The sequence below is a fragment of the Phallusia mammillata genome, chromosome 1 (assembly GCF_965637545.1).
Source record: "Phallusia mammillata chromosome 1, kaPhaMamm4.hap1.1, whole genome shotgun sequence".
NCBI lineage: Eukaryota > Metazoa > Chordata > Ascidiacea > Phlebobranchia > Ascidiidae > Phallusia > Phallusia mammillata.
Window position 1 is genome coordinate 22698665 of NC_137252.1, and position 27661 is coordinate 22726325.

General features: G+C 36.1%; 2 protein-coding genes across 5 annotated transcripts; both read right to left on the reverse strand.

The window, feature by feature from the left end:
• Positions 1-580: 580 nt before the first annotated feature.
• On the reverse strand, positions 581-16455 carry LOC145225779 (ATP-citrate synthase-like). 4 transcript variants are annotated; one of them, XM_080092238.1, is made up of 28 exons: positions 16379-16455; positions 15838-16007; positions 15415-15600; positions 14614-14727; positions 14314-14390; positions 14047-14126; positions 13807-13859; positions 12617-12813; positions 12055-12253; positions 9909-10026; positions 9061-9218; positions 8952-8972; positions 8549-8563; positions 7273-7396; positions 6958-7075; positions 6467-6663; positions 5961-6037; positions 5568-5764; positions 4968-5049; positions 4824-4905; positions 4108-4264; positions 3717-3810; positions 3283-3437; positions 2984-3057; positions 2746-2822; positions 2461-2604; positions 2041-2154; positions 581-1795 (listed from the first exon to the last, which is right to left on the reverse strand). In XM_080092238.1, the coding sequence occupies exons 2-28, from the start codon at positions 15994-15996 to the stop codon at positions 1541-1543; spliced, it is 3324 nt and encodes a 1107-aa protein (XP_079948364.1). In that variant the 5' UTR covers positions 15997-16007; positions 16379-16455; the 3' UTR covers positions 581-1540. The 4 variants fall into 4 exon arrangements, with proteins under 4 accessions (XP_079948364.1, XP_079948366.1, XP_079948365.1 ...); XM_080092240.1 differs by lacking the exon at positions 8952-8972; XM_080092239.1 differs by lacking the exon at positions 8549-8563.
• Positions 16456-17673: 1218 nt separating this feature from the next.
• LOC145209089 (uncharacterized) lies at positions 17674-27039 on the reverse strand. Its single transcript, XM_080079334.1, has 16 exons — positions 26912-27039; positions 26054-26118; positions 25542-25654; positions 24236-24373; positions 23914-24112; positions 23288-23405; positions 22923-23057; positions 22460-22576; positions 21538-21778; positions 21096-21260; positions 20644-20791; positions 19795-20075; positions 19266-19350; positions 19067-19155; positions 18926-19004; positions 17674-18280 (listed from the first exon to the last, which is right to left on the reverse strand). The coding sequence occupies exons 1-16, from the start codon at positions 26989-26991 to the stop codon at positions 18090-18092; spliced, it is 2244 nt and encodes a 747-aa protein (XP_079935460.1). The 5' UTR covers positions 26992-27039; the 3' UTR covers positions 17674-18089.
• Between the last annotated feature and the right edge of the window lie 622 nt (positions 27040-27661).

Below are 27661 nucleotides of genomic sequence, written 5' to 3' on the forward strand. Positions count from 1 at the left end.
ACACTTTTCCCACTGCAGACAAAAAAATCAGTATTCATTGTCGGGTTGGCAATCATGCTTGCGGCGATGTTAAACCCCACAGAACGAAAATAAGGACGAAACACAACCATTCTGCACTAATTGCCTGGTAGATAAACTTCTGTTTTCATGTCAAACGTGTAGGTTACGACTTTGCGTGACGTCATAAATGATTCGGTTGATTCGGCCGAATTTATTCGGCAAAACCGCCGAATATACGGTTTCGGCCGAATCGAAATTTTGCCGATTCGGTACATCACTAAAAACGACCATTCTGTAAAGTCAAAAAGTTTGAACACCACTGTCCTTGGCCTGGGAAATAGTCTATGCGGCCTAAACGAGTGTCGATAAACCTTTTGGTGGCCTTTATACAAAAAAAGGTTTCCCACCCCTGGGCTAACCTATACTAGACGCAAATTCGGGACATAAACAGTGTTTTAACGTATTTTCGAAAACAGATTTCTCATTATCTACCAGAGGCTACTCTCAAAAACATAAATAATTAGCTGGCTGCAGAATTGAGAAACTCGGTATTAGCCTGGCATAAAATGGTAGCAAAGGACAAAGTTTTCTCTAAAATATATTTGGAATGATTGCCTGCGTAAACAAGCAACGACATAACTGCATTAAAAATACGTGCATATTAGGTACAAGCGGGGTCACCAGCAATGCCTTAGCGCTAATTACATTCTACGCAGGCTACAAATAAATAGAATGAATTAATATGGAAGTTTTGCAGCTAAATACAAGTATATCACAGGTAAACAATTACGGAAATACAAAAGCTACAATATTATGAAAAAACGTTGACGGTGGCATAAAAATAAAAGACATGGGAGAACAAAAATCTTCAAGCTAAAATTTGGCAATCGAAGAGGGCAAACTACATGTCTTCAGAGTGATACGAGTAAATACCTGTGGGATACCATGTAAATTTTGGAAAAACGGCGTGAACAAAATACCAGAAACGCAGAACACACTTATTGGTTGTAAAACAAAAATTTTACTTTCATAACAAATTTCATTTTTTATTTACATTCTACTACGTTAAAAAATGACCGTTTACTATCCACATAGTGTATAAAACAACAAAGCGTAGGTTCCAGAGATTTCGAAGCGTTTTGACTGCAAGGATCGCGAAAACATTACACACATATGTTAAATTATTAAAATATATTACATAAGCAGTTAAGTTAAAGTGCAAATTAAAAAGAATTTTTAACAGGAACGTGTAGTACCGAGTTTTGAATAGTGTCAACAACACAAAGTCGAAAGATGATTATTTTAACAGTTTGGAAACATCTAATCTTTTTGTCAGTCAGTAACAGTTTTGAAGCAGTGTAACATACGACCCTGTTGATCGCAGCAGTGATATGTACTTTTGTTAAGGTTTTTATCACAGTAAAACAAAACGATGGCAAATTTAATACCTATTAGCAAAACTGCCTGTCTTTATTTGTGAAAACAGTTTAATCAGGTTCTTTTACCATACCGGTTACGTAAAAATAATTAGGTTTGATATCTATGAAGAATAGGTTTCTGGCAAAACGTAGCTGATATCATCCCACGGATGGCGGTATAAGCCCTGTTTGAGACGCAGTTGATCCAAGTAGTGGCCGATGAAGCCCATGGAGCGGCCTAGCACGAAGACACCGTTTAGTGCCCCGATTTGAACATATTCTTTCGCCTCTTCTTCAGTGAAAGAGCCACATCCACGCAAAAGGTCCACAAACGCCACACCGATAAAACCGTCAACGTTCAAAATTAAGTTGGGTTTCTAAAATAACATCAAAAATTCTGTTTTAATTTTTTATAACCGCGATGTAGATCGTTCATCAAATATATATAACGTAGGGTTTTAACAGAGCTAAATTATTGTGTTACCCACACAAAAATCTTAAAAATCGGTAAAAAGGGTTGAAATATAAAGTAGGAGGAATTTTTCTTGTAATAAGTCCATCACATTTAAAAGCCAGTGCGTAGAATTCTGACAGAATTTCTGATTAAGCAACGGCGCTTTACCTTGGCTGTGGTGATTTTTTCGACTTCGAGCGCATAGTCAAGCAGTGGGGTGTTTGGAAAATTGCTTTTTACAAATTCCTTTAGAATCACAACTCGTTGATCGGGATTGTTGATCTAAAAAGAAAAAATAATACGGATATAAACCAAACAATTCATTCCAGAACCAGAAAATCAATTTCAGAGCTATGATGTCACTAAAAGGGACTTCAGGCTGCTTTGTGAAATTATCAGTTTTCTGTATAGTTTAAAATATTGATCAAATAACTGACATAAAAAACACTACTGAATGTGTAGAAAATCTGCCTAATTTACTTCAGAATATTTATTTACTTCAACTCAGTTATTGCAGACAAGGAATCTTTAGAGGGGTACAAGCGGAAAACAAAATTTCGGAGAAAAAAAATCACAAAAAAAACTTACCGATTTTACTCTGTGTCCGATTCCCATTATCAACTGATGCTTCTTTCGCATTTCGTTCACAAACTCGTTGGGAAGCAACCCTTTGTCGTAAGCCTCACTGAACTGCTTAGCAGCGCCATCTAGCGCTCCGCCAAAACGATCTCCCTTAAAAGAAATGGATGCGATTAATTGACCTTCAAACCGTTTGAAAATAAATAGCTGACATCGCAATATCTACCATCAAGTTTATTTCTACAATAAGTTAAAAGGGTTGATTGAAATATTCGAGTTATTTTAAATTCTTACAATTGTCAGAAGACCAGATGTAAGACATGATATGAGGTCTTTTCCAGCCCTTGCACATACGATTGTGTTGTGAGCTCCTGTTGACAAAAATATAAATGTTTTAAACCTTTTTTAAATGTAATGCCTTAAATAACATGCGCCGTAATGAACACAAAACTATTACTCGAGAATAGATGTAAACATCTGCAATGTACAGGACTGCCCAAACATTTTTACGTTACAACAAAAGACAACTTGCCTGACACTGCTGGTCCATGATCCGCTGTCATCATAAGACATAGTTCGAAGAATTTACAAGCATACGAAGGCATTCTGCCATAAAACAACAAGTGAATAAACAAGTAATGTCAAACACGAAATCCACTGCACATAAAAACAGCGTAATGAAAATCAGTACATTTAACATTAGTTTCCAAATATAGTGGTGACAACAAACAGATAATTTCAGGTTCCTGCGTTTTTTAAATAAACGTTATATCAAAACAGCTCGGAAACCGCACTTGTCTATGTAGCGCAACCTTGTAATAGATTATTTACCTTTTTTGGAACCACAGAAGGCCCAGCACCCCTCCAATGCCAAGTTCTTCCTTGAAAACTTGTGAGATCGGCATGCCTGCATAAAGTAACTCTTGTCCGCGCTCATCCGAAATACTCGACATAAACGAAGCCGGTTTGCGTATCAGACCAAGTTCCTGAAAAAATAAAACCAATTTTCGGAGTTTGGTACAAAGTGCTTGCTTTAGGGAAAAATCGATGAAAATAATTCTCCGCCGTCAGAACAACAAGAGGTTTAAGAATTAACGCGGTTCCAATTGTGTTTTTATTGCTCACACAACAGTTAAAACAGCGATGTCCAGTATAGGCAAAATAATTTAGGCTCAGTTGGTTTAATTTCTACTGCTAATAAAGCCATTAATCCGTACAGAAAGAAACCTCCCTATGGAAACCAGTTAAACAGACAAACATCTTACCCTTGCCCAGTTGTAATCCATAGGAACAGTGGGAGGAGGAGCTTCCTCTTGGGGCACGATCACTCCGCGATCAACCAAATCGTTGTAAACCTCACTGCAAAAATACATAACCGTGTTATTTATATCAAACGCAATTTAAACGTAGGTGGAACGATTAAGTAAAGTCAATAAACCGTACATAGATTATCGTGTTCTAAAAACAGTACAGTGTATTTTTGTTAGTATTGGTTTTATTAGGGATTGTTACCAGACACAATCTTAAAGCGGTTTCCCAACAAGCTTTCTGCAGGTAAACATGGTCAACGCTTCAAGCTTAAAATGCAGGCACAAATAATACAAGAGTCTGCTCTGTAATTAAAAAAAATCGTCGAAATAACAGTTAAAAAGTTACCAAATTTTTGTGTTCAGTTCGTCAAAACTTGTCGGTACAAAAGCTCCTGCGTCAGCCAGGGCCTTGTTTTTCGCTACAGCGGTTTCGCTCGCTTGATTAGCACACGCCCCCGCGTGGCCAAATTGCACCTCAGATGTAAACATTGTGGCACAAGTTCCTGCGAAAATTTCCAATCACAAGATTAAACCGTGAGCTTTTTAAACAAAACTTGGGGAACGATTGATTCCTTATATACATGAAAAGCGGTTAAAAAGTTTAGCGCATAAAGCACTTTTTTTAAAGAACCAGTTTGGAATATTATTATTTATTTTTGAAACAAAAAGCTATAAGGGATGAATGTTTATTTTGCTTTTGTGCATCAGTGTACAGCGGAGATGCGGCGAGCCGAGCAAGAACCTGTACCAAACAATTGTGTTTTGGAGTGTCCAAGAAACAAAAACACCTTTTAATGCGCTTTTTTAATGCGTTACATGGTAGTAAAACGGAAACTTCTGGGGTCTTTACAGCAATACAGCTTAATACACCGCTTGTGCAGAGAGGACCTCGGAAGCTACCAAACTCGCGTAGAATTGAAAATGTTTGTGACATCACAATACACCGAGCATCGAGCATTAACGTATTCGACTAAATAGAACATTTGTAGTTTTGGTTCATCCCTAATAAACAGACACCGATTTCCGGTCCTATAACATTTTACACATTAATAACAAACCTACCAATGCACCACGCTACCACAGGTTTAGTGAGTTGTCCACTTTTGATGGCACTGCAAATGTTATATTCCTCTGTTCCTCCAACCTATGACAAGACTGCATTGTTAAATCACGAAAAACACAAGGATTTTTTTTGCAAAAACTTGCCTCTCCCAGGACGACAATCATTTTGACGTCTTCATTCTTCTCGTATCTCATAATATGATCCATGAATGTTGTTCCAGGATATCTACAAGTTTCAACACACGTTGATAAGTTAGTGTTATTATTACTTTACATGAGAATTAACATCAACTTTTTAACAACTTTTGCTTCAGGAACTGAAACAAAATGGAGTTTGATTAACTCAAAAAAACAAACTTTACTAGTAGAGATAAAAAAGCATGACTCATGGAAATAAAAAGTTGATTTATTTGAAAAAACTTTTAAATGATGTAGCATTGTTTCTTCCACGATTTTTTGTGTGCACTGGAGCGTCAAGCTCAAAGCAAACAGAAGGGGAGGTTTTTTAGACCTTTAATAAAATGCTCTTTCCTTTTAGGTTAAGTCAGTCAGGTTCAGTATAGGTGTGGGGCTTGAAAATTTTTCGGAACTATTTTTGGTGCTAGTGAAAAGATAGAAATTTCAGACGTGAAAGACTGTAGGGCCGATTTTAAGTGCTGAACTTTGATTGTTGGAATAAAAATAGATCGAAGTTTTCCAAACCATAAATTAGTCACGTTATTTTTCCTTTTATGGCCACCATACCTATCTCCTCCTATAGCCACTCCCTCGCAAACACCGTTAGTGGTGCGTGAAATGATGTTGTTGAGCTCGTTGGACATTCCGCCAGAACGAGAAACATAAGCGACACTGCCGGGTCTGTAAAGTTTTGACGACAAAATGTTGTCCATCATTCCTCCTGTGTTGCCAATTTTGAAACAACCAGGCTTAATACCTCCAACCTGAAAACAGAGAAACTGAATGCAAGATCAAGCTCAAGAATATTGTTGAGAATGGTTACTGCAGTAACAAGGCACAGCAAATGGTGTTTAGTATTAAATTACTGAAGGAATGTGATAACCTGTAAATAAAAAATTCGCACCAAATGTTAACTCAGATGGGTCTTTCCTATACTTTAACAAATAAATGATAACCTACCGTAGCTGGTCCAATAATAGAAACTCCTTTTTCATGTGCCAACTTAATAAGTTTCTTGGTAGCTGTTTCAGGAATACCTAAACAGAAACGTGTATGCTTGGCCAGGTGTAAATCAAATCACCCATTTTTTTCATTTGAAACCCCCTAAACCAGCCATGTTCACACTTAAAACAGTCTTTGCTCGTTTTTATTTTGACGATGTCTACGAAAGATGAAAGGCTAAAAAAATCTTCTTCCAAGCAAATCCAGCAAGCAGATTCAAATGTTCACACTGCACATGTTGCATAAAATGGGTGGGACCTTCAAAATTTATGTCGCATTTGTTTTGGGTTAATTTCCTCCTTTTTTAAAGCATGTCAAGCAGAAAAACATAGCATTTGTTTTTGAAAAAAAAAACAGCTTGAAAAAAGGAAAATGAACTCAAATAAAAGATCTGAATTTATCATTTTCACTGACTGGATATTTTTTGATCAATAGCTACCTTTTTATGTTACTATCACACATACCTTCAGCAATGATTGCAATAGTCTTGATTTGTTTATACTCCATTGCTTCTATGGTGCTTTCCTCTGCAGATCTTAGGGAGGCAAAGTTGATGACTACGTCAGCATCTGTGTGACGTTGCATTGCGTCTTTCATGTTTTTGTAAACAGGGATGAAGATCTCCTTGTGTCCCCAGTAGAATTTCTGCTTATGGTCACCACTAAACCAGAGTTTAATTGTCAGTTATGGCAGCCGATTATTTGTGCCGATATTGAAATTACAGCATGCAATGCGCAAACTATAATTTTTTTTAGCAAATACTGTAGTTTACCCACATGATTAATTTTGTGTACATGATTTTTTTTTCAAATAAAACACGAATAATTTTGTTGGTCAGCTTTTTAACTGCATTCTGCAGTAAAACCTTTACATTGCAAATACATTGAGACACAAGCCCCACAAAACAGATAGCAAAACAGATTGAAACTACACAAATTCGATTTAAACAACTCACACAAATGGGTAAACCATTGCTGCAACAGATGGAGATTTTCTGGAACACACAAAGTCAAAATCCAACATTCCCTGTACAGCTCTTGACTGAAGTCCCCACACGATGGCACGAGTTTTGTCTGCATCAAAATCACATTTAATACTTGCAATTTTATGATTGGCCAACAGACAGCAGCCAATTGTATGCTGGGTGCCTGGTTTAAAGTGACAAAGCATATAACTCTGGTTAAATCATTCTAATACACTTTTGTATTCAAGCCTGAAAGATATGAAGTCCCAATGTTATTACAACTTCTGTTAAACTGAAATTACACACTTGAAAACATAGGCCTGTTGGCAACTTTCAAAGCAGCTCTTTTCAACTGAATATCACTGGAATCTCCATTTGCCTTTGATTTATCCACAAATGAATTTGTTCTTGATGTCCTGGGTGTGGCATTCTAAAAATAAGTGTATGCATGAAAAAGTGTAGGAAAGATTATGACAAAAACACAGTTGGATTTTTGTTTGCATTTTAGTATCAACAACACACACTCATAAGCATCAACTGCATAGTGAAAAAACCCTCTAGATTACTGTCACAATTATGTTATTTTGGTGTTAGCTGCTTGCAACCCAAAAAAATTTAGGCAAGGTACAGTAGTGTATTTGGATATCATAACTTCTTATCCACACCATTGACTACTATACCACCCAAAACTACACTACAAATCATTCACCAAACAGCAAAATATTTATATGTAAATATTAGTGATGCTTAGCTGGTAAAGAGGTTTAATATTTTTTAAGTTTGCGCAGTCAATTTGTTTGATCTAGAACTTAAATTTGTTGATTATAGCAATTTTAAGTTTTATCAAATTGATAAATATAATTAAAATTAAATCCAAATTGAACTTGTACTAATTAAGTAGGGATTAAAGTTACTGGCCAGTGCAGTTAGTGTTAGTTTATTCATATTATCTTCAGTTCAAGACACCACAACAATTGCCGGAAAAGTGCAAGTGTGTATGCTATACATCAGTGTTTCCCAACCTATGGGTCGCGACCCAAAGTTGGGTCGCCTGACAATTCTGTTGGGTCGCGTGTTTTTGTTGCAATAAAAGCATCTACTCCTTGACTTCGTTTCGTAGCGTTATTTTATTTATTCCCAAGGCTATAAATTGTTGTCCAATAATAATTTTATGACATTTTGGCCTGGTAGTGGTTAATTCTGTTTGTGACGTCATAATGTTTGTGCGAGAAGTGAGATCACTGTTAAGCGTTGTCTGGCTGATAATGCTTTGAGCCAGCTTTAACTTGGTTAAAAATAAACGAATATTATTTGTTTAATTTTTCAAATTGGCTCAGAAATTTTCGAAACGCTTTCCTGATTTACAAACAAAAATCAACCCAAAATAGTAAGAATGTATGTTTTTGGGTCGCAAGAATCCATAAACCAAATTTTGGGAAGTATTTGGGTCGCGACAAAAAAAGGTTGGGAACCACTGCTATACATAACATACTATCTAAACTGTGTTTGTGCCCATAAATTAGACAAAAACCAGTTCACAGCAAATTACAAGTTACTGCACACCAATCCAAATCTCATTTACCTGTGACGTCTCATCCTGTTAAAAACAATTTCAAATTTTAACAAAAACAACAAAATAAGAAAAACTACATGCAACAACTTGCAGGGTAATAAACAGCATGAACTACCATAAAACATTAGGGTTCAGTAAAACAGCTACAGTGCTATATCAGAAGTGTGGCTTCTTAAAAAAACTTTGACAAATGGACAATGTTTTACCAAAAACTATTTTTCAGTTCAATTAGCCAATTCAGAATTTCCTGATAAAAAACAAACAATTTACAGAAATTCTGAAATAAATTTTACAACAAACTGTTTATGCAGCACTAGTTTTGCATAAACATTATATGCCATTGCACCAGGATTATTGTTACAACATGTAACATACAACAACCAAAGCAGGCAAGTATACATATATTTGGTACCTGTAATAACCCATGATGTTGCTTGAAAGTAAAAGTATTAGCAACTAGGTTAATTGTTAAAAATGCATTTTGTATGGTTTGAATATAATTCAAAAACATTTCGACTTACTGCAGTGTTGTTGCTGGCTCCAAGTAAAAAGTTTGCGGTGTGGCCTGGGTCATTGGGGGGTTGTTCAGGAACTGGTGTCTTTCCCATCGCCATGCCAACAATCGCTGTCATGTGTGTTTCAGTTCCAAAAACATGCACAGGTACCCCAAGGTGCTGACCTGCAAAAGTACAGTTAAAGTTTTTAATATGGTGAAATCTAGAGGAGACCAAGATACAAACCTAACCTCAAACGCTTGATTACGACTTTCTGACCAAAGATTATTTCTGACATTGGTTTATTTGAATAGTGCTTTTGGCTTATCCAGAAACATTAATTTAATGTTGTTGTTTTTTGCCGTACACTTTAACTATTCAGTTGTAGAATAATTTGCTATGTCAAGGTACACTAAGGGTTAGAAAACACCTGATTTCAGCTACTTTGTTTCGTGTCAAAAAAAAAATCCAAGTTATGAAGCAAAGAACAACAGTGGTGTTATCCACCTATTGATTTGCTAATAGGTTTAACGGTTCACCAGGTGTCCAAAATTATCAGGTTTCAGCATTAACATAAAAGGGAATTAATATACAATATTAATAGGAAAACTGATATTCGTTGCCAGTATAGTATTATAGAATATATGCAGGATTTAGTGAAAATATAAACACAAACTCATTGTACTTTTGGCAAAAAATGCACATATAAAATCAGTGGAAGCTAATCTGTAGGGATTTTAAAAAACAGAAATTCAGAGAACATTGACAAGTTACCAAAAATGTACAACCTTGCTTTAAAATGATAAATACAATAGAGTTAAAAAAATACTTTTTGTGGGACTTATTATTTTCTTGGAGCTTGAAAAAATACTTACCAACTTCGCGCATCACCCTCAGACCCTCTTGATAATTGGGGCCTCCCCTTCTGACAAAAATCGACACCCCTGTTTCCTGAAGCTGACTTTGAAACTGCTTCAGTGCTCGAACAATGCCCTGAAAAGCAATGGCAGTTAATAGTTTTGTGTATTTTGCAACTTGTATCAAAACTATATTTGAATTTCGGATTGATCCAACACAACAAAATTTAACTGAATTACACATGTAATTTTATGAGGTAAATTTAAGCACAAGTCAATCTGATAAACGTTGCATCAAATACCATATGCCATTTTTTCTACCTGACCAGTTTGTAGAAACCAATTTAGGCTTTAATACAAAAACAACATTATTCAAGGCATAGGCGCCCACTTGCTAAAATCGGCGGGGAGGCAGAATTTTATAACTCGGTAAAGACGAAAATATTTTCAGCCTGGACATCACCTAACGTCGCAAGTTACACCCTTTGCAGTGTTTCTGTACTTGTATACATAACATTAGCAGCTGATGCCGACCCAACTATACAGTAATACAGTTTTTCTTTCCCCGCAAAAATTATTGCAAAGCATGTTTTATTTTTCCGCAACAAGGCGCACATGCGTCTAAAAAGCCAATATAATAATCTTTTCTTACATTTCTAGGTCGTTTGGTTGGTTTCAACCATGTTTTCTATTTACACAGCAAATTGCATGTAACACATTTAAGTTTAGTTTTTTTTAAATGAGGAATTACCAAAGTAAAGCCCGCGAAGGTATTTGTTCTAAACATATACCTTGGAAAACAACAAGTTAACCGTTGAAAGTTAATTTGCTACGAAAGTGTTCCCACAAGAACATGTGGTCTTAAGTTTACCTAGTTTTACACTTCACAGGACGCATAAAAAAAAATGAAATGATCCAAAACATCACATACAAGACTTAAAGTATCAATGCTTTCGTTACTGTGCGTATACAGGTGCCTTTCTTTGTTAATTGTGATGACATAAATGAGAAGTTAGTGGTTTATGCCACATAAGTTTATTGTTCGACAGTAGCGCTATCTCTTAATAATATTGTAGCTCCTGCTGGTCCCACAAAACCGCTTTGTAGACCACAATTGCGGAACGGCGCTGCGTTTGTGCTTGTAAGCTATGTGGTCGTCTAATGTCATTTTCATGTTATGCGGCTCACCCTTAAAAAAACTAAAAGCTACCCCCTTTGTAAACGATGTCAATTTGTGTCGATGTTGCTGACCGAGTTTTAGCAAACACTTCTTGCATGTTTTTATCCAATGGCTCATTGCATATAACCAGGGTTGCCATCGACATGGAACTCGAAATATGGACACACGAACAATTGGACTTTCATATCAAACGAAATAAACGTTTTTGAACAGATCTTTGCATTTATACGAGCCTTGACATATCTCTTGTCATATTTTTTGGCAGGAACAATCTGTTTCAACTCCTTGTTCGTAGAAAACACGTAGTGCATCTCACGACAGCCCAGGTCTAGGTTTACTTTTAGCAGGGATTTGACTTGTAATTGTTAAAAATAAGACAAAATAAGGACTTGTCAAACACGAGGACAGTTCTTAGAAATAAGGACAAAAACTTTTTCTAAGACATTGCCCTTTAAAATAAGGACAAATCTTAGAAATAAGGACGGTATGGCAACCCTGCATGTAACACTTCAAGTATACGTTTGTGACGTAACAATATCGGTTGTTTGATTTTTCAGAAAGGTTTGTCTGTTCAATCCAGACAGTCTTTGACTGTGCAGTAGTACAGAGTTACTACAAAACTGTATGTGCATAAATTAACGCAAAACTTGTTTATGACGTAGTCAGCGACACAGATACCCGGGGAGGCGGCGCCTTCCCGCCTCCCCATAAGTGGGCGCCAGTGATTCAAGGTCTCAACAATGCATAATTTAAACTAGCTCATTGATTGGTGGATAAAGACTAACATAAACCTTATGCTTATTGATTGAAATTTACGAACACATTCAGTCATTCATTCTTATGAATTTGAGATATATACATATTTCGCTGTTACAGCATCATGGGTATCTTATTGAAATAGAATAGAACCTTGTTTATTTAAGATGAATTTTATTGCTTCCCAAAACAATTCATTTCACTTGTTCCTTTGCCCCATGCACAAACCTTAAAAGTAGCTGCAACATTTGTAAAGTTTGCAATTCCACCACCAATTATTAGAACTTTGCCATCTTCCCGTTTCTCCTTTGTCATAAGTGAAAGAATGGTACGAGCATAATCATAAGTCTGTTGTTCACTTGGAGCACCACTATACTCTCCATAGTTTGCAAGCTCACTGGCGCCACCAAGGTCACAAATTGTGTCACTAGAAAATTAAATATTGAAGTCTGTAAGAACTAAGAATGTGTTTTATGTTTCATACACAAAGAATATGCCATAAAATATTTGCAGCAAAATAAGGTTCCTCATGTGTAAATTTTATTGTGCTTGTAAATATTATTCAATAGCCCAAGATTTTGGTTCCTACGCAACAATTTAGCAAGGTGCTAGTTTAAAAAACAAATCATGAAAATTAACAATCTGCCACCAGTTTTTTATATAATATCCTTTTAAATCATTTTTTCGTCACATACATTTTCTGTCACGAATTTCAAATAAATTTTCCATGACAGCATTTTCCATAACTCAGTTTTTCTCAAGGACTGATAAATATTTGTTCAAGCCTTACCTGTACACCACTGAGGCTCCACCCCCGGCCACCATAGTCCAAATTCTGCCTTTTGGATTTAGTATTGTGAGTTTAAGAGATGCTCCACTTTTGGCATCAAGATCAGCAATGTATGCTTCTTCTGGATATGCTTCACGGCCAAAAGGAGGTGGAAAGCTTACATCGCCCCATTCACGAGCACATACAAATTCAGCACACTGTGGAAACAATAAAATGTTTTTTGCTTTTTGTTGGAAGCATATGCTGTAATGTCAATAACCTAAAACAACTTTGAATAGTCAGTGTTGGAAATCTGTCAACAATAACTTATTAACTATTATTAGTAAACATAATGATTGATATTCATCATTTTATGCAAGAGGTAAATATGCGCAAATATATATATATATACCTCATTCCATTTATTTGTACCTTTGAATATTAAAACTGGTAACTGAATAATAAAGACAAAAAAATGAAACGATTTCTACTGTTTTAAAGCATTTGTTTTCCACCACCCTAGGGTTGCAATGCTTGTCATTATAAATACTTGCAAGTAATCATGACAAACCATTGTAGCTTTGGTTTCTGCAAAAGGATATGAGATGCAAGCATGACGATCACAATAATATCGGTTTCAGTGCGACAGGAAATTTACCTGCTTTTACCAAAACAAAGGAAGTTTCCAGTATAGGTTCATCACAATAGACTGGAAGTTAAACATACAATGCAGTGGCTATTCAAGGTTTGCAAACTACTTTAAAGCATTTTACTAGTTCCACTCTAAAGCTAGAAAAAATGTATCTTTTTTGCAATCATTTTGTTTTAATGCACTAGCTGTTTGTAGTGGAAGCTGTCTCAGTTGTAATAATCGAATGGTGAAAATCTTCTCCAGAAAAAAAAAACTGTGCCAAACATTCAACCAAAATAAGTTTAATGATCAACATGTGGATGCTTAAATTTTTACATGTGCCAAAACTGTCATTCCAAAAAGGACTTCACACTATTCACTATCAGACTTAAAGCTCAATTAGGGCATCAACTAAAGACGCATTCCAGAAATCTCCTTTATACCATTTATGTGCATTATTTACCCCAAAACATAGCTTAATATAAGCTACAAATATCTGGAACATCAAAATGTTGAATAATAGATTTGGATTTGATAATTTAATATACACACCCTTATGCCACAACATTATACAACTTGCCTGGTCGAGTTTAGCGGCCAGATCTAAGATGTAAATCTTTCCTTCTGTGACAACTGTAAGTAAATACAATTTGAAATTAAACAGAAAAAAGAAGTTCAAAATACCAAGTGAAAAAATATTTGGTTAAAACATTTGTTAGATATAGGCTATTTATTTAATATATTTACCTCATGCCTTTTTTCTGTGTCTGATTTATTTTGTAGTCTTATATTTAGTTACAGATGAAATATTTGAACTTACCTAAAGGATTAATTTCAAAGTAGGTGAAATTCAGTCTTTCATAGACATCATATAAACCAACTATAAATGGTTGCAGCAATCTGCAAGAAAAATGGAAAAAAAAGATCTTTATATGCAGTTAATATTCCATACATACATGAAAACCTAAGAAATGTTTGCAAACATTTAGTAAGTGTTACAAAGTTACAAACCATAACAAAAGACCTTTTTTCTGCTTTTGAATGCACTTACATAAAAATTTCATGTGGTATTTTTATACATTTTTACCTTTGATCTTCATTTGATATTTTATCCAAAAGTTTTGTGGCTACAAGTTCCGGAGTTACCTTCTCACCAATTGTAATCTGCAAAAAATCACCATATGGATACATTATGCCATGGATACACTTTTTTTTACTGAATATATATGTATGTATGATACATACATATATATTCAGTAAAAAAAAGTTATCCATTGTTGTATGGCATTAATTTGCATTTACTGCATATGTTTAACACAAGATTTATGTTGTTATATATATATATATATATACATATTGAATGTAAAGTAAAACAAAAACTTCATACATTTATTTTATTTGCCTTTTCATCCACATTTCCAATGTCAACACCCCCTTCATGGTGGAACAGAATTGTGTCATAATCACGTGAAGAATGAATGCAAATATAATACTCCTCTTCCTAACCACAAAAATATAGGTCAGTTTAATAAAAAAAACATTTAAAATATCATACACTACAATTATGTCATTTATTTATTTAAGTTACAGGCTTTTTTGCCACAACAAGCAAGAAATATAGGAAAAGGAAAAAGTAATGATTTGCAATTTGAATCATATTTTCTTGATGGATTTCATTGATGAGTGTGCACTGTATCATGTTTAAACTAAATTGGAGACAAAATCCCACAGGGATACAGCATTGTCAGTTACATTGCTGGTTTCCCATGAGGTTTTGGCAGTGTGACTGTCCAATCCCAAGTTATTGATCCTGAACTAGGTAATTGAATTAACAAAAAATCAATGCCAATTAGGGCTAACTCGTGTCCCCAGATTTCCCGAAGTATGATTAAAATGGGTAATGCACTTATGTTTTAGTCAGTAACAGTCATCTTCCTCCTTAAATTTAGGAAAACAAAATGTATTTAGAAAAATTCATTCAATATCATGTTGCTGAAACTTTTCATAGCTAGCGATCCGATTAGGTTGGAAGACTACTATTTTCTGGTTTGTACGACTCTATAAATTACCTAAATTTTATTACTTAAATCGTCCACTAAAAATATAGTGCATTGCTACTTTTCATTTTGCTGTAGATAAATCAATTGCCACTAAAGTCATTATTGAAACCACTTTGTTCAATATTTACCTGCTTGTGTGCAACAAATGGTTCAATGATAAAGTTTTTCAAAACTCCTTTTGTCTCCCCAATGGAAATTTCTTTAAGCATGTGTTCCTTCAACCATGCTTTGACACCCTCAAAGTCAGTGTTTATCTTGATTAGACCAAGTTTTCCTCTTCTTTTGATTAGTTGATCAGGTTTGACAATCAATTTCTGTATGTAGTAACACATAAATAATAGCAATGCAGAATTTGTTTACCTTTTCCGTAAGATTGATTTCTACAATTAGGTAGCTTATTATCTCCTGTCAGGCAAATCATTGCACTCACTAATTTTTAGGTAGGCAATGTAAACATATTGTTAATGTCAAAAGCCCCAATTAAAAATATGAAGCCTGAATACCAAATCACGTAAATTGTAAACTAAACAACATTTCGCAAAAATGTTTACCTCTGTGGTAAGCCAAGGATGTTCCAATGGCAATGAATCAAGCTTTGTTGAGTTTGTCACTGTCGCAAATTTAAGTGTGTTGCAATTCAAACCTTCTCCATTTAGATTGTTGCAAACAATGCTTTTGGCTGTGCACTCAAAAATTGCTTTTGCAGACATGGTTATTAACCCTAAAACCAGCAAAGGAAAGTTAGTAAATCTCAGAAAAACATCTAGTGAGATCGCAATTCGCAACCCAACGACAAATGGACAAATTGAATTCAAAATGTTACACTAAATGTAGCTGGTCTTCAATATAAACAACTATAGCTATAGCCCACAGATCAACAGTTGTTTTAACAATCGGTTGAAAAGCATCAAATTTGCAGTTAATCTGAGTTGACTGGTAATTTTTCTAGATGTTGCTGCAAAAAAAATAACCTCTTTTCAAAATGCAAACTAATTACTTCGTCAAACAAACTAAACAACTTGGATAATGTCAAAGAAAACACTTGATCACAACATGATGTTGCAGACACAACAAAATAGTTCGACCACTTACTACGCTGACACGTGAACAAATGACCTGAAGTAACAGGATCAGCTGATTCGCTTGCCACCAGCAGCAGACTGGAGAAGAACGCTTCGATACAATTTGCTTGAAAACGCTTACAATGTGATTACTCATGCGAAAAAACTGCCGGTGCCAGTCAACCGTGGAATTTTTTCACTAAAATCATAGATAACTTAATTCAGTTATCACTTATCTATGCTAAAATCATAGATAACTTAATTCAAGTTATCTATGCTAAAATACTACTTCTATGCTTGACTTGAACTGACGCGCTTGTAGACAACATGATAAATGGCCAAAGGTTAAATGACACAAAAATCTGTGACAGTTACGTACAGATGATTTGACAGAGCTGAAAAGTGAAAGACACTTGTGACATTTCCGGTTGTACCGCGGTCACAATTGGAGACGGGTTTGCGACCACTTCTGCTGTACGATTAAGCAGTGGTAAAAGACGGAAAATAAGCCGAAATGGCCGTTCCGAAAAAAAAAATGATTGTCGTCGCAATGTAGGAATTTGTGTTCTGTCACACTTATCATCATTAGTTGAGTTTGGTGAGCCCACATCGTGTCATTAACATAAATGAAACAGAAGACAGATTGCCTTCTTTCTCTGACTCTCGTCTTATGCGGCGTATTCGCTCATTGTGTTATTCTATTACGATGTACCTCGAATAAACACCTCGCTACACTTGGTGACCCCGACGTGATTTGAACACGCAATAACCGCATTTTTTGATTTTCAGAACGTACCTATGCACAAAACGTAGCTTACGTTTTATTACAGAAAATGTTATGTGATGTAACAACTACCGACAATAATTGTTGTGTGTTGCAACTTTTTTTCTTTTTTCGTTTAATAGTTGTAAAGACCACAAAGAAATGTTCTTTTGTTAAGACCGAAATACCGAAAAATACCGTTATAAATTTATTTCGGTCAGAGCGGAACGAAATGAAAATATCGGTCCAGAACAAAATAATTAATTTGCTCAGAACGAATAACGTTATTTGATTTCGTTCCGTTCCTGTATGAAACACTGCTTAAGACTGGAGTCCCGTTTTCTAAGGTTAGACTAGGTGGGCTATTTAGTGAATGTTCAGGTATTAAACACAGCATCTTGATGTGCTATAATAGCAGTAAAATCTGATTTACTTCCCAAAGACGATGAACTTAAAACGTCGGTAGAAAGCATCGTTCCGTTATTGATTGTAGAACTCAAGCCTTTTTGCTAATTCTACCTTACAGTCTCTTGACTGTAGAAGAATTAAGTCAGTTTCAGAAGCACTTTATTATTTGATCAGTGGTTTAAAAAGGATTTTGACCACCTAAACCAAGTACAATTAGGAACGTCACAATTACAATACAGTCCGAACAATATAACTTATATAACATAAAATTATCCACCACAGCAAATTTAAGGCATACACCACAGACAAAGGAAACCGTCCGTGAAAGTAGGACGCACACAAGGTTGGCAGTAATGAGGCAACAATGGACGTTTGGCGCAATGGTTGCAACTGCGGGAAAGGTTTTTACTTTTGGGGAGCGCTACTGTCCGTAACATTGATCATGCACCAACATGGTATTTACTATTTATAACTAGTTACAATGGCTTTGGGTTTTCACTAATTAACTGATGTCAAATATTTAACAACAATAACAGCACACACCCCTAAAGTAAAAAAAATCAAATAATTGTTAGTTTTTTTTCCAAGTTGTTATGTGATGCACCACATCAGATGAATCAGGAACTTGATCTTCTGACACTAATTGAAGGTCGTTAAGTTTTAGATCATTCAGCAACAGTTGGGAAGTGAATTTCTTGCTCACAATTACACAACGCCCATTGTCTGTTTGTCCGACCAGCTCGCTGAGTCGAGCAATCCAAGCTGCAAGAGTACTGCGTTAGCTTTATTTACCATAAGTTGTCGCTAAACAAACGACGGCGGATATATTCCTTCAATCATTTAAAGAAAAAAGTGAAAACTAAAGCCCTTCAGTAAAGTGAGTAGCAAAAGTTTAGGCATGTCAGTTTCAAGTTTTGTTTGCGGGGTTCGAAGCGAGGACTATCCCAAGTATAATTCTGATCAATTTCTTTTCGGTTTGTGGGCCAGGGGTGGTTTTGAAGGGTTTTAAGCTTATTGAAAAAGGTAGAGCTACTAACGTAGGAACTCACAGTAGCCAGGTTTGTTAATTTCCAGTAAGTGGGGCACGCAAATATCTTAAATGCAATTTATGTAAAAAATGCTCGCGTTTAAGGCTATTAGGGTTGGTCTGACGTTAATTCAGCTCTTTATGTGAAAATTAGTCCCCAACCGTACCCCAGTTTCACTAAAAATTTTAAATAGCTGCGCTCTTAACGCGATCTGCTGAAAATTATTAAACCTAGCTTTTGTGAGTTCTTACGTCAGTAGCTCTACCTTTTTCAATAAGCTACCCCTGCTCTATCGTTAAAAAATGGCTCTGTTGCGCCACTAGTGGGGAGATACACTGTATCTCTTGCCTCGGTAGAGCTATACTAACTAACCGCTTACCTCGTGGATTATTTGCCCTGTCCAAGAACATGTTGATAACTAGGTGAAAGTTCTTAAGCTCACATGGAATCCAGGATAACTAAAAAACGAACTAACAACGTCAAGTACAAGTTTATAAAGGTAAATGCTTTGAAATTGTACCTGTTTAAATGTGATATTTTCAGGATCGAAAACAGGCGGTAAAACTTTTTGTTTGTCACTGGACAATTTTCGTCGTTTGGAAATTTGTTCTAAAACATTTTAAGACAGTTTATATAGCCTTTTCTCTTTCAAAAACGTTTATGTGTATTATAAAAAATACAATGTTACAAACTATGTTTTTAACCTAAACGGCGCACACCTTTTCCATTGGCTGCGAGTGATTTCCTTTTTAGCAATTCAGAAGCGAATTTGATACAACGATGCGACGTGTCACAACCCACTACCTGCAAAATAAACAAATTTCCTAGATTTCTAAAAAGTTTCGTACCTGAAGAGTAAATTTAATTTAATAATAACGTCAAGTCATATATTCCAAAATTTTGAGAAATTTGCAGATATTTTCAAATTTCTTTAGGGATAAATGACCTAACGTTATCATGAACCTGAATCTACTGTCATAGTTTTTGCTGTCTTTATCCACCAACGAGCTGGCTGACTCATGTTGGTAAGTGTAGGAGTATTGTTAGAAAAGTAAGAAAATACCCGCAGCAAAATTGATCTATAAGCTGTTTTTTTTTTACTCTCAGAGACATATTTCTTGTAATAAAATGAAACAAAAGCATCTATCAAAAGTAAAATAAACTACGCTTCTTTCATGCAAGTATAACAGCCACCTAACACGCATTGCGCCACAATAGCACGTTATTTTTTCCGCCATATACAATTACCTCAAACTTCTTCGACAGGTCGAAAGCTAAACGACCTGGTCCACACCCAACCACAAGTACTCTTTGTTTTGATTCCTTTCGTTTGTCGCATTCATTGCTCGCTAAGTCATTTAAATATTTAATCACTGGATCCAGAGTGGGATTCGAACGTGAGTTGTTTGTTTTGAATTGATCGAAAACTATCTTTGTCAGAAACTCATCCGATTCGTCGTTAAACTGTTTGTTACAAGAATCATTTGAAATGGGTTTTAGACCGGCTGCTGACATCGCTTCAAGAACACCTGTGTAAAAAGATGTAGGCCAATCTTCTAAATAAGACATTTTAGCTATTTTGTGTAGTTTCTTTAATGTTCTGTTACCCACGTTATTTCAGTGGTATTTATTGCTTTTTAGTAAAAACTGTTTTTTTACTATTGGCAATTGCAACGTTTTGTTACTAATTCTACGGACAACATAAACATACTAAGAAGAAGACTACTGCATGCTATCTGTACCACAGAAATATTAAAACGTACTTATTAATGGTTAAATGTCCACCAATTGTACGTAGTGGTGACAAAAACCTCAAGAGCTATTAAAAAAGTAAGAGCGTTTGCATGCAACCGATTTTATGGTAACACAACAAAATGTGAAGCTATGTGTGAAATTTATATATAGGCAGTGGTGGGATTCAGCCGGTTCGCACCGGTTCTATAGAATCGTCTCACGAAATTTTATGAGATGAGCGAACCGGATAGCATTACTGGTTACTGTCAATGGACTTATGTAGCAGAACCGGTTGATAAATATGACTTTTATGACAGAACCGGCAGAAAAAAATGGAATTCCACTACTGTATGTAAGCCATACCTTTCGGTGTTGGGGGCACGAACTTAACTGGAGAATCTTGCTTGAGAGATTTACAAAGTCGAAAACCAGCGTGTTGGAAAAAGTGGCGACGAAATCCGTTGCGGTAAAACCTTGAGGCGAATGCACCTGATGAAGCCCAACATCCCGCCTAAACAAGACGCCAAAAAAGATTACTGCTAAAAATGTTACAACCAGCAAATTGCTAACTGTACATAGCAAAAATATGGAAGATTCCAACTGAAGATGGAACAAACATATGGTCATTTAAAAATTCATGACTATTGGGTTTAATTTCCAGGCCTTGAACTTTAAGGTGAGTTGACTCTAGGTATGTTGCCAAACGAAGCAACTGTTTTCAAGTCTTTTATGTTTTTTTACAGTTAAAACCTCTGTACTTTGATCTTTTTAACACACGCACATTTACATCGAATATATATATATATTCTCTTCACCATAAGCAAAGTGTGTTCCGAGTTTGCCGAATTGGTCGTGTAATCGTCGTAGTAAATGCTTGACTTGAAACCCGACAAACCATTAAAATGATCTTCCAACCAGTTCCACACGTTCCCCATCACATCAAAACAGCCAGTAGCAGAGGGCGGGTAGAGGTTTACAGGCTACAAATTACAAGCATTAAAGATTTGTCGAAGTTTGTAAACAAGAGGCTATATAAACTCCGGAATTAGTTTGCTACTGCTGTTTAGTTTCAGGTATTTTTGTATGAAATTTGTTCAAAATATAACAAAAAAACAACAAACAAACAAGTACCCACTACATTTTTGCAAAAAACAGCTTTAAGTAGAGTAGTGTTAGCTGGGGTAAATTTAAATATCAGTTGTTTGTTAGAGCTTGTAGTAAAACATTAACGAAACAAAATATTTGACGTATACTAACCGTGGGCGAACCGTAAGCCAAATTGAGGTTGTAACATTCCTTTATGTTTTCACTGTAAATTGGGTCGGTCTGGGGATTTTGAATGTCGGGCGAAGAAAGACTTTGCAAAATGTTTAACTCTGCTTCGGTAGGAAGACGAAATCCGCTTCCTTTCCACGCACAGAATGCATTGGCTTCGTGGTAATTTGTTTCAGCCGGCCAGTCCATAGGAAGCTCAATCACGTCAAACATTGCACGATATCTAAGCGCAGAGCTACTAAGAGCTTAATTACGAGAACAAAAGTTAGTAAATACCGACAGATGGCGTAAAAAGCATATCAGTTGTTCAAACTTACAGTGAGACTGGTTTGGAACTAAATTCAACGGTAGGAACAAGTTTATAAGTTGTCTTGATTGTTATCATTGCAATAAAACTTCACCTCATCGTAATAGCCCCAACTGTCAGCATTTTCACGCAATTTTGTTTTTAAATGTTTGCAAATACGTTTTGCGCTCTCGATCGGTATTTAGTAAACTTTGTCTGATGTGAATTTTTAGGCTAGTAAAATTTCCATCTAAGCAATCTAAAAACATAATTGGGATATGTTGGATTAAAAACCAAAACCTTGCGCTACAGTGTTTTTGCAAGAAAAAAAAAGCCTACCGGTGAGAATTTACCAAACAACCACTTTTTTAGGAAGCAGGGGCGTGTTTATTTAGGTCACTCTTACTCTGCAGTAAGCCACAATGGTAATGCATGTAGACAAGTATCAAACCGTTTTTTTTCTATTTCCTTTTTTCGTTAATTGTTTTTGCACAAACACGGATTGCCCATGTTGTTGCATTAATTAACAAGGGTTGAAATTTTTGTGCATTAAAGACAACACTTGGCAACAACACTCGCACTCAAAAGTGGCAAATGTTTTAAGCAAAATTTACTTACAAATAAATTTGGTCAGTTGATAATTCTTCTCTCGTAATGCAACAATGACTGAAGTTTGTGAGATCTCCACCGCAATTCGACTTACATTGTTTGTCACATACCCAAAACGATGGGTGTCTGAAATAAAATCATATTTCCTAATTACAACTTTGTAAAACTGAATATGAAGCTTCAGAGGCAAATTTACTCGATTAGGTCAAATAAATTATCTTCTGCACCAAATGTTTTGCAATGAGATAAAAGTACGAGTGGAAAAGTGTTAGGAACCTGATTTAACATTTTTTATTTAATTTGGAACCATTTTTTCGTCAAATCACTGAATGTGCAAACGCACACTGATTTAGTAAATTTTTAAGATTACGACTGAAGCTTTATTTGGCAATGTATATGGTCCACAACACCAGTACCCGACTTTTTAGTCAATCGTTATGGTGAGATTTGATGTCTAAAAATCACAACCTACTTCGCTTTTTGTGATTCCTTCCACTTCCACCCCTCATCCGACCAAAACTTTCGCTGCTCGTATCCACCGTCCAGGACAAACTTTAACATTTCACTGTTTGTCACCAAATACTGCGATGTTTCAAAGTCTGGAACGCTACCAGAGAAAAAATAACAGTTTTGTATAATATTGGTCAAAATGTAAGCTTATTATAAGAAGGCGTCAAATCTATTTTAGTCGATTAAGTTGTAAGTTTAAATTTTACTAGTCCCGTTTATTTACATATAGTTATTACAATTAAATGCTTCCGTATTTTCTTTTTTGTTTCAGTTGGTCCTATCTCTAAACTTTTCATTATTGCGTTTGGATCTTGTGATTTCACTTACTCTAAAATCATGTTGCCATATTCTACATCCCACCCAAATGTTGGGAAATTGGTGTCTTTGCCCAATCTCACAGTTCTACCAGATTGTGCAATCATGGGATTTTCTTTGACCGAAACATCTGAAAAAAAGTTTCAAGCTTCAAAGTTTCACTGACAAAAATATTTTTTACTCAAACAACCACCTTAGAAATTGCTGCCCTTAAAATCTAAGATGAATACATTCATACACTGGGGTCAGCCGTGAAGCCACCATGCAGACCAGCGATCACGGTTTACTCACATATAAATCATAGTACGCCAGGCCTATGAAAGGCGTGATACAGAAAAGGCACAGACTAAAAAAATCTAGCATGCAGTGGGATGTGGAATCACAAGCACCTTTGCCATGTCATCAGACCAATGGTCGAACTGGCTATCTTCTACTACGAAGCTGACATGTGTTATTCCACTTCGGGGCTCTCCGGAAAGACTCCTGCTGTGGGTTCGAACCCTACCGTTAGCTAGACTTTCTAGTCTATGCCTGCCATATGGGTATGCTTTGAAGACCTGCTTGGTTCGGCATGGCGTCTTTAATGGACCTGGCGTACTGTGATTGCCCTCAACATGTTCTCTTCAATTTCGACAAACCTGCGTGTAACGGGGCGTATTTCCATCCTTTCGGCTTCTTGACCATTTCCAGTGGCATTTGACGAACCAAAACCGTGTTGAGTTCAAAATGTATCCTCTGGTGGTCGATCATCATCCATAACGCCCACCAGGGGGAGTCAGGTGCTATCGGTGACGCCAGCTTGTTGCTGGTAATCACATCCCGAACGACCTTGCGCACCTGCAAATTTTTCATGTGATTGGTAATGCCACAGGTCTGGGTTTGCAAAGCACTGTAACAACACGTTAGAAACTTGGCAACTTTTAACAATATTCTTGTTTGTTTTATAATGGCTCTTTTTACCTGCCTTCGGTATTCAACCACTTCATCGAGAGTCGGCCAATCGAGTGTGCCTCCCATTCGATAATTTTCCGTATCGTCCCATGCCATTTCGTCCACTCCGGTCTCGAACATAGTCTCAAACTTGCTGTTTACGCGTGTCTGAAAATTCAAGATAATTAGACAAAAAATTAAGAAAAATTAAAAACAAGACAATACGATGAAGAAAGTTTGGCAAAGTTGTAAGTTACTTCATGGACATAGATCAGTCGGAATTGAAAACACAACTATGCTTTTGTTTGTAATGTTATCGAATGAATGTTACTTGTGATATATGGGGAACAGCACAACTGTTGTTGAGAATTGTTGGATAGATACTAATTCAAGTTTGTTTAATTGAGCTGCCGAAAATCGGAATTACGGGCTTGGCGGTTCCGACGCTATCGGCACCCCCAGCAGAACCTCAAACAAAGTTGCGTTGGGCTGGTTTACAAGTGTATCTATTAAACCACAATAGATAAAAAGGCTAAACAAAAATGCATTATCTGGAAAACCACCACATATAACCAATTCGATCAGTTACACTTTGGTCTTTAGCAAAATAATTATTCGTTTTATGCTGTATATCAGGGGTGGGGAACCTACTTAGTACTGCGGGCCGCATGAATTGCACAATATTTTCGGGCGGGCCAAATATTTTTTACTTTCAAATTCCGTGTAATAATACCCGAAGCACACAAGTGATTTTATATTTCATCGCTCCAGATTTGATTTTTTTCTTTGCTGTTACTTGTTTGCAACAAACAAGGCATACAGGTTTATCACTTATTTCGACTAAAATCTGTCCATTCTTTCTGGAACACCCTAGCTCCATTTAAAACTAACACCACATGGCAAATGATTTGTTACCGCAAGGAGAGACAATCGAGTGACTGTTACGTAACAAATATAGCAAGTGGTTGAAAGTGTGGCCATTTTATTAAGTTTGGCTTCAAATGTAGAAATGTCGAAGTCTTTTCAAGTAAATATTTGTACATAAACGTTTTATTATTGTTTTTTTATGCTATGTTTTAAGCTGTACTTTAACAAAATTGTGACGCGGGCCTCTTTCAAAAGGCAAGCGGGCCGCATGCGGCCCGCGGGTCGCAGGTTCCCCACCCCTGCTGTATATAATGAAGTGTTCCATGCAATTAACGCTGTCACTAAGCATTAAAAATGCAGAGAGGTTCTTACACCATCCCTTTAAAAACTATACTTTCAGAAAAAGTTGGTTTTAGGTAATTATCTGAATTTTGCGAACATGATGGTAGTTTTTATGCAAAATGTTTACCTTAAGAAATGGAGTCAGCATCAACTTATTTATGTAAAATGCAGGAGTGTGTCCATAGTAGAAGATAAGGGGAAGACGTAGATGGTCCGGATATTTGTACAAAAATTCTTCGCCTGAAAATGAAATAAGAGATTTATTAAAATAACACGAAGGTTCATACGACTTGGAAAGTTAACGCCGTTTATCCTAAATGTTCCGGCAAACCGAAAGCGGTTGGCAAATTTTGCGCTGCTGAAACATTTACGCTTTTTAATTTTTTTTAAATACAGAATGTTCGAAACAGACAGATATACCAGCACTAGTTTACTATAGTTTGTGATCGTTTCAGAGATTCGATTTGCATGGCAAGACGAAGCGTATTGTCGCGACCATCTTTAAGAAAAGGCTATTGTTTTAAATTTAAGGTAATGTTAATTTTCGCATTAGATCATCACCTGAGCTTATAGAAAGATCAAAAGTCTGTATTCTTACAGTCGTAAAAGTGACAACATTTAAACATAAAAAATACATACTGGTAAAAGAACTGAAAAGCCATTCCTCAAGGCTGTACGCGTTCTCAAAATATTCGAGAAGGTCTCTGCGAAAAATATTGGTCACTTACGTTTCAATTTGTTTAAGGGGGTGTTTCAACAATGATTTGGAGCGGACTTGCATTGCTATGGATAATGGTAATTTTTCGCATAGAACACAATGCTTGTTACAATTGTTGTACTTCCCCGGCCTGTTGAAACTCGCTATGCCTATGTACTGTCCATAACAGCCATCGAAAGGCTACTTTCTGTGCATCATTATTCACGCCACTCCATCGATCTGACAAAACTTGTATCGCTAAATGCAACCTCATGCTGTTTGCAAGTTTTGTGGTATGTGTATTTCCGCTCGTATCTAATTCGAGTCTTGTATTCAGTCTAGGCTATAACCAATTCTGCATAGTTGATCTATCCAATACAACACATAAAAAATACTGAGATTTTTGTGAAAACATGGCTGTTGTGTTGATGTCAGCTTGGGTCTGTTAAGAAACACCACTGTTAGCCGCTAACGTGTTTCTTGCAACGATCTATATCATTGTGTCGCAAATTGAGGTGATTAATTTATCACATGCTAAGTGAAGTATTTATGGGATTTAATCTGATAATGCAACATATTGTACCGCATTTGATCTTTCGAAAAAATGCTCCGTTTCATTCAATCTGCATCGGTGAGTTGGTATAACAAGTTTATAGCGCCAATTGTCACATGAGTAGATCAAATGTCAAGCACTCTACTCAAATATCTTGTTATCTATGCATGAGCACCACCTTGGCATGACGTGGTAGATCAGCTAATATTTGTCATGAAGCGACATTAGATGCTTTAAATAAACTTACGTGTTCGTGCAGGAACGCATGTTTGGAGGCTGAAGTGAAACAGTTTCCAACTGACCTGTGAAAACGTTTAAACCAGACATCTTGCAAATATCTAGCAACAAAGTTTAAATGATATTTTGTGAATAAAATGCTTCTGGAAAAAAGAAAAATATGTCACAAGTGACGTATAAAACAAAAGAGCTTCTAACCTGATTCGCTAAACATTACCAACTTAATTTTGCATTGCGTGCAGCTATACTCTTAGGATACTTTATGTCATTTTCACCCCATCAATAATTCTACAGTGTACATTGCTCCGTTAATTGTTATTGCAGTGAATTTCGGACCTAAATGTACTAGTTCAAAATTTGCTTTAACATTCGATTTATATTCGGAAAGGGCAGCGACATTCATGACAACCCTACAATCACGTTTTTCAAAAACAGTTATTGAGAAAAACTGTATTTCAGCAGTGACTGTACTTTGGGTTGTAAAAACATGACTGACATTGGCCTGTATCAAAGTTCGGCTGTATATCCGTGCAAGTTTAACACAACACAATAAAAGAAAAATCGCAGTGTTTTTCCACACTCTTCGTTCTCTCCCTGACACGACAAAACGACACTAGAAAATAGCAACCTTACTGTCCTACATTTTTTTCCTTTTTATCGGTTTGCCTATTCAGCAAATTTAACAAAGGTAAATATAGCAAAGTCCACAATAGTCCGTCACAGAAAAAATGGACAAAACTAGCCACAGAGGTCATTTAAA

Bases quoted from the DNA above. Each gene is read 5' to 3' on its own strand.
- LOC145225779 (XM_080092238.1), bottom strand. From the start codon at position 15,996: ATGTCTGCAAAAGCAATTTTTGAGTGCACAGCCAAAAGCATTGTTTGC. The intron at 13,860-14,046 runs GTAAGTTCAAAT...ATTTACTTACAG, and splicing joins CTTTGAAATTAATCCTTTAG to TTGTCACAGAAGGAAAGATT. The intron at 12,254-12,616 runs GTAAGGCTTGAA...TTAATTTTCTAG, and splicing joins GGAGCCTCAGTGGTGTACAG to TGACACAATTTGTGACCTTG.
- LOC145209089 (XM_080079334.1), bottom strand. From the start codon at position 26,991: ATGTCTGGTTTAAACGTTTTCACAGGTCAGTTGGAAACTGTTTCACTT. The intron at 24,374-25,541 runs GTAAACATTTTG...TTGAATTTTCAG, and splicing joins TGCTGACTCCATTTCTTAAG to ACACGCGTAAACAGCAAGTT. The intron at 21,261-21,537 runs GTTAGTATACGT...TGTAATTTGTAG, and splicing joins TGGCTTACGGTTCGCCCACG to CCTGTAAACCTCTACCCGCC.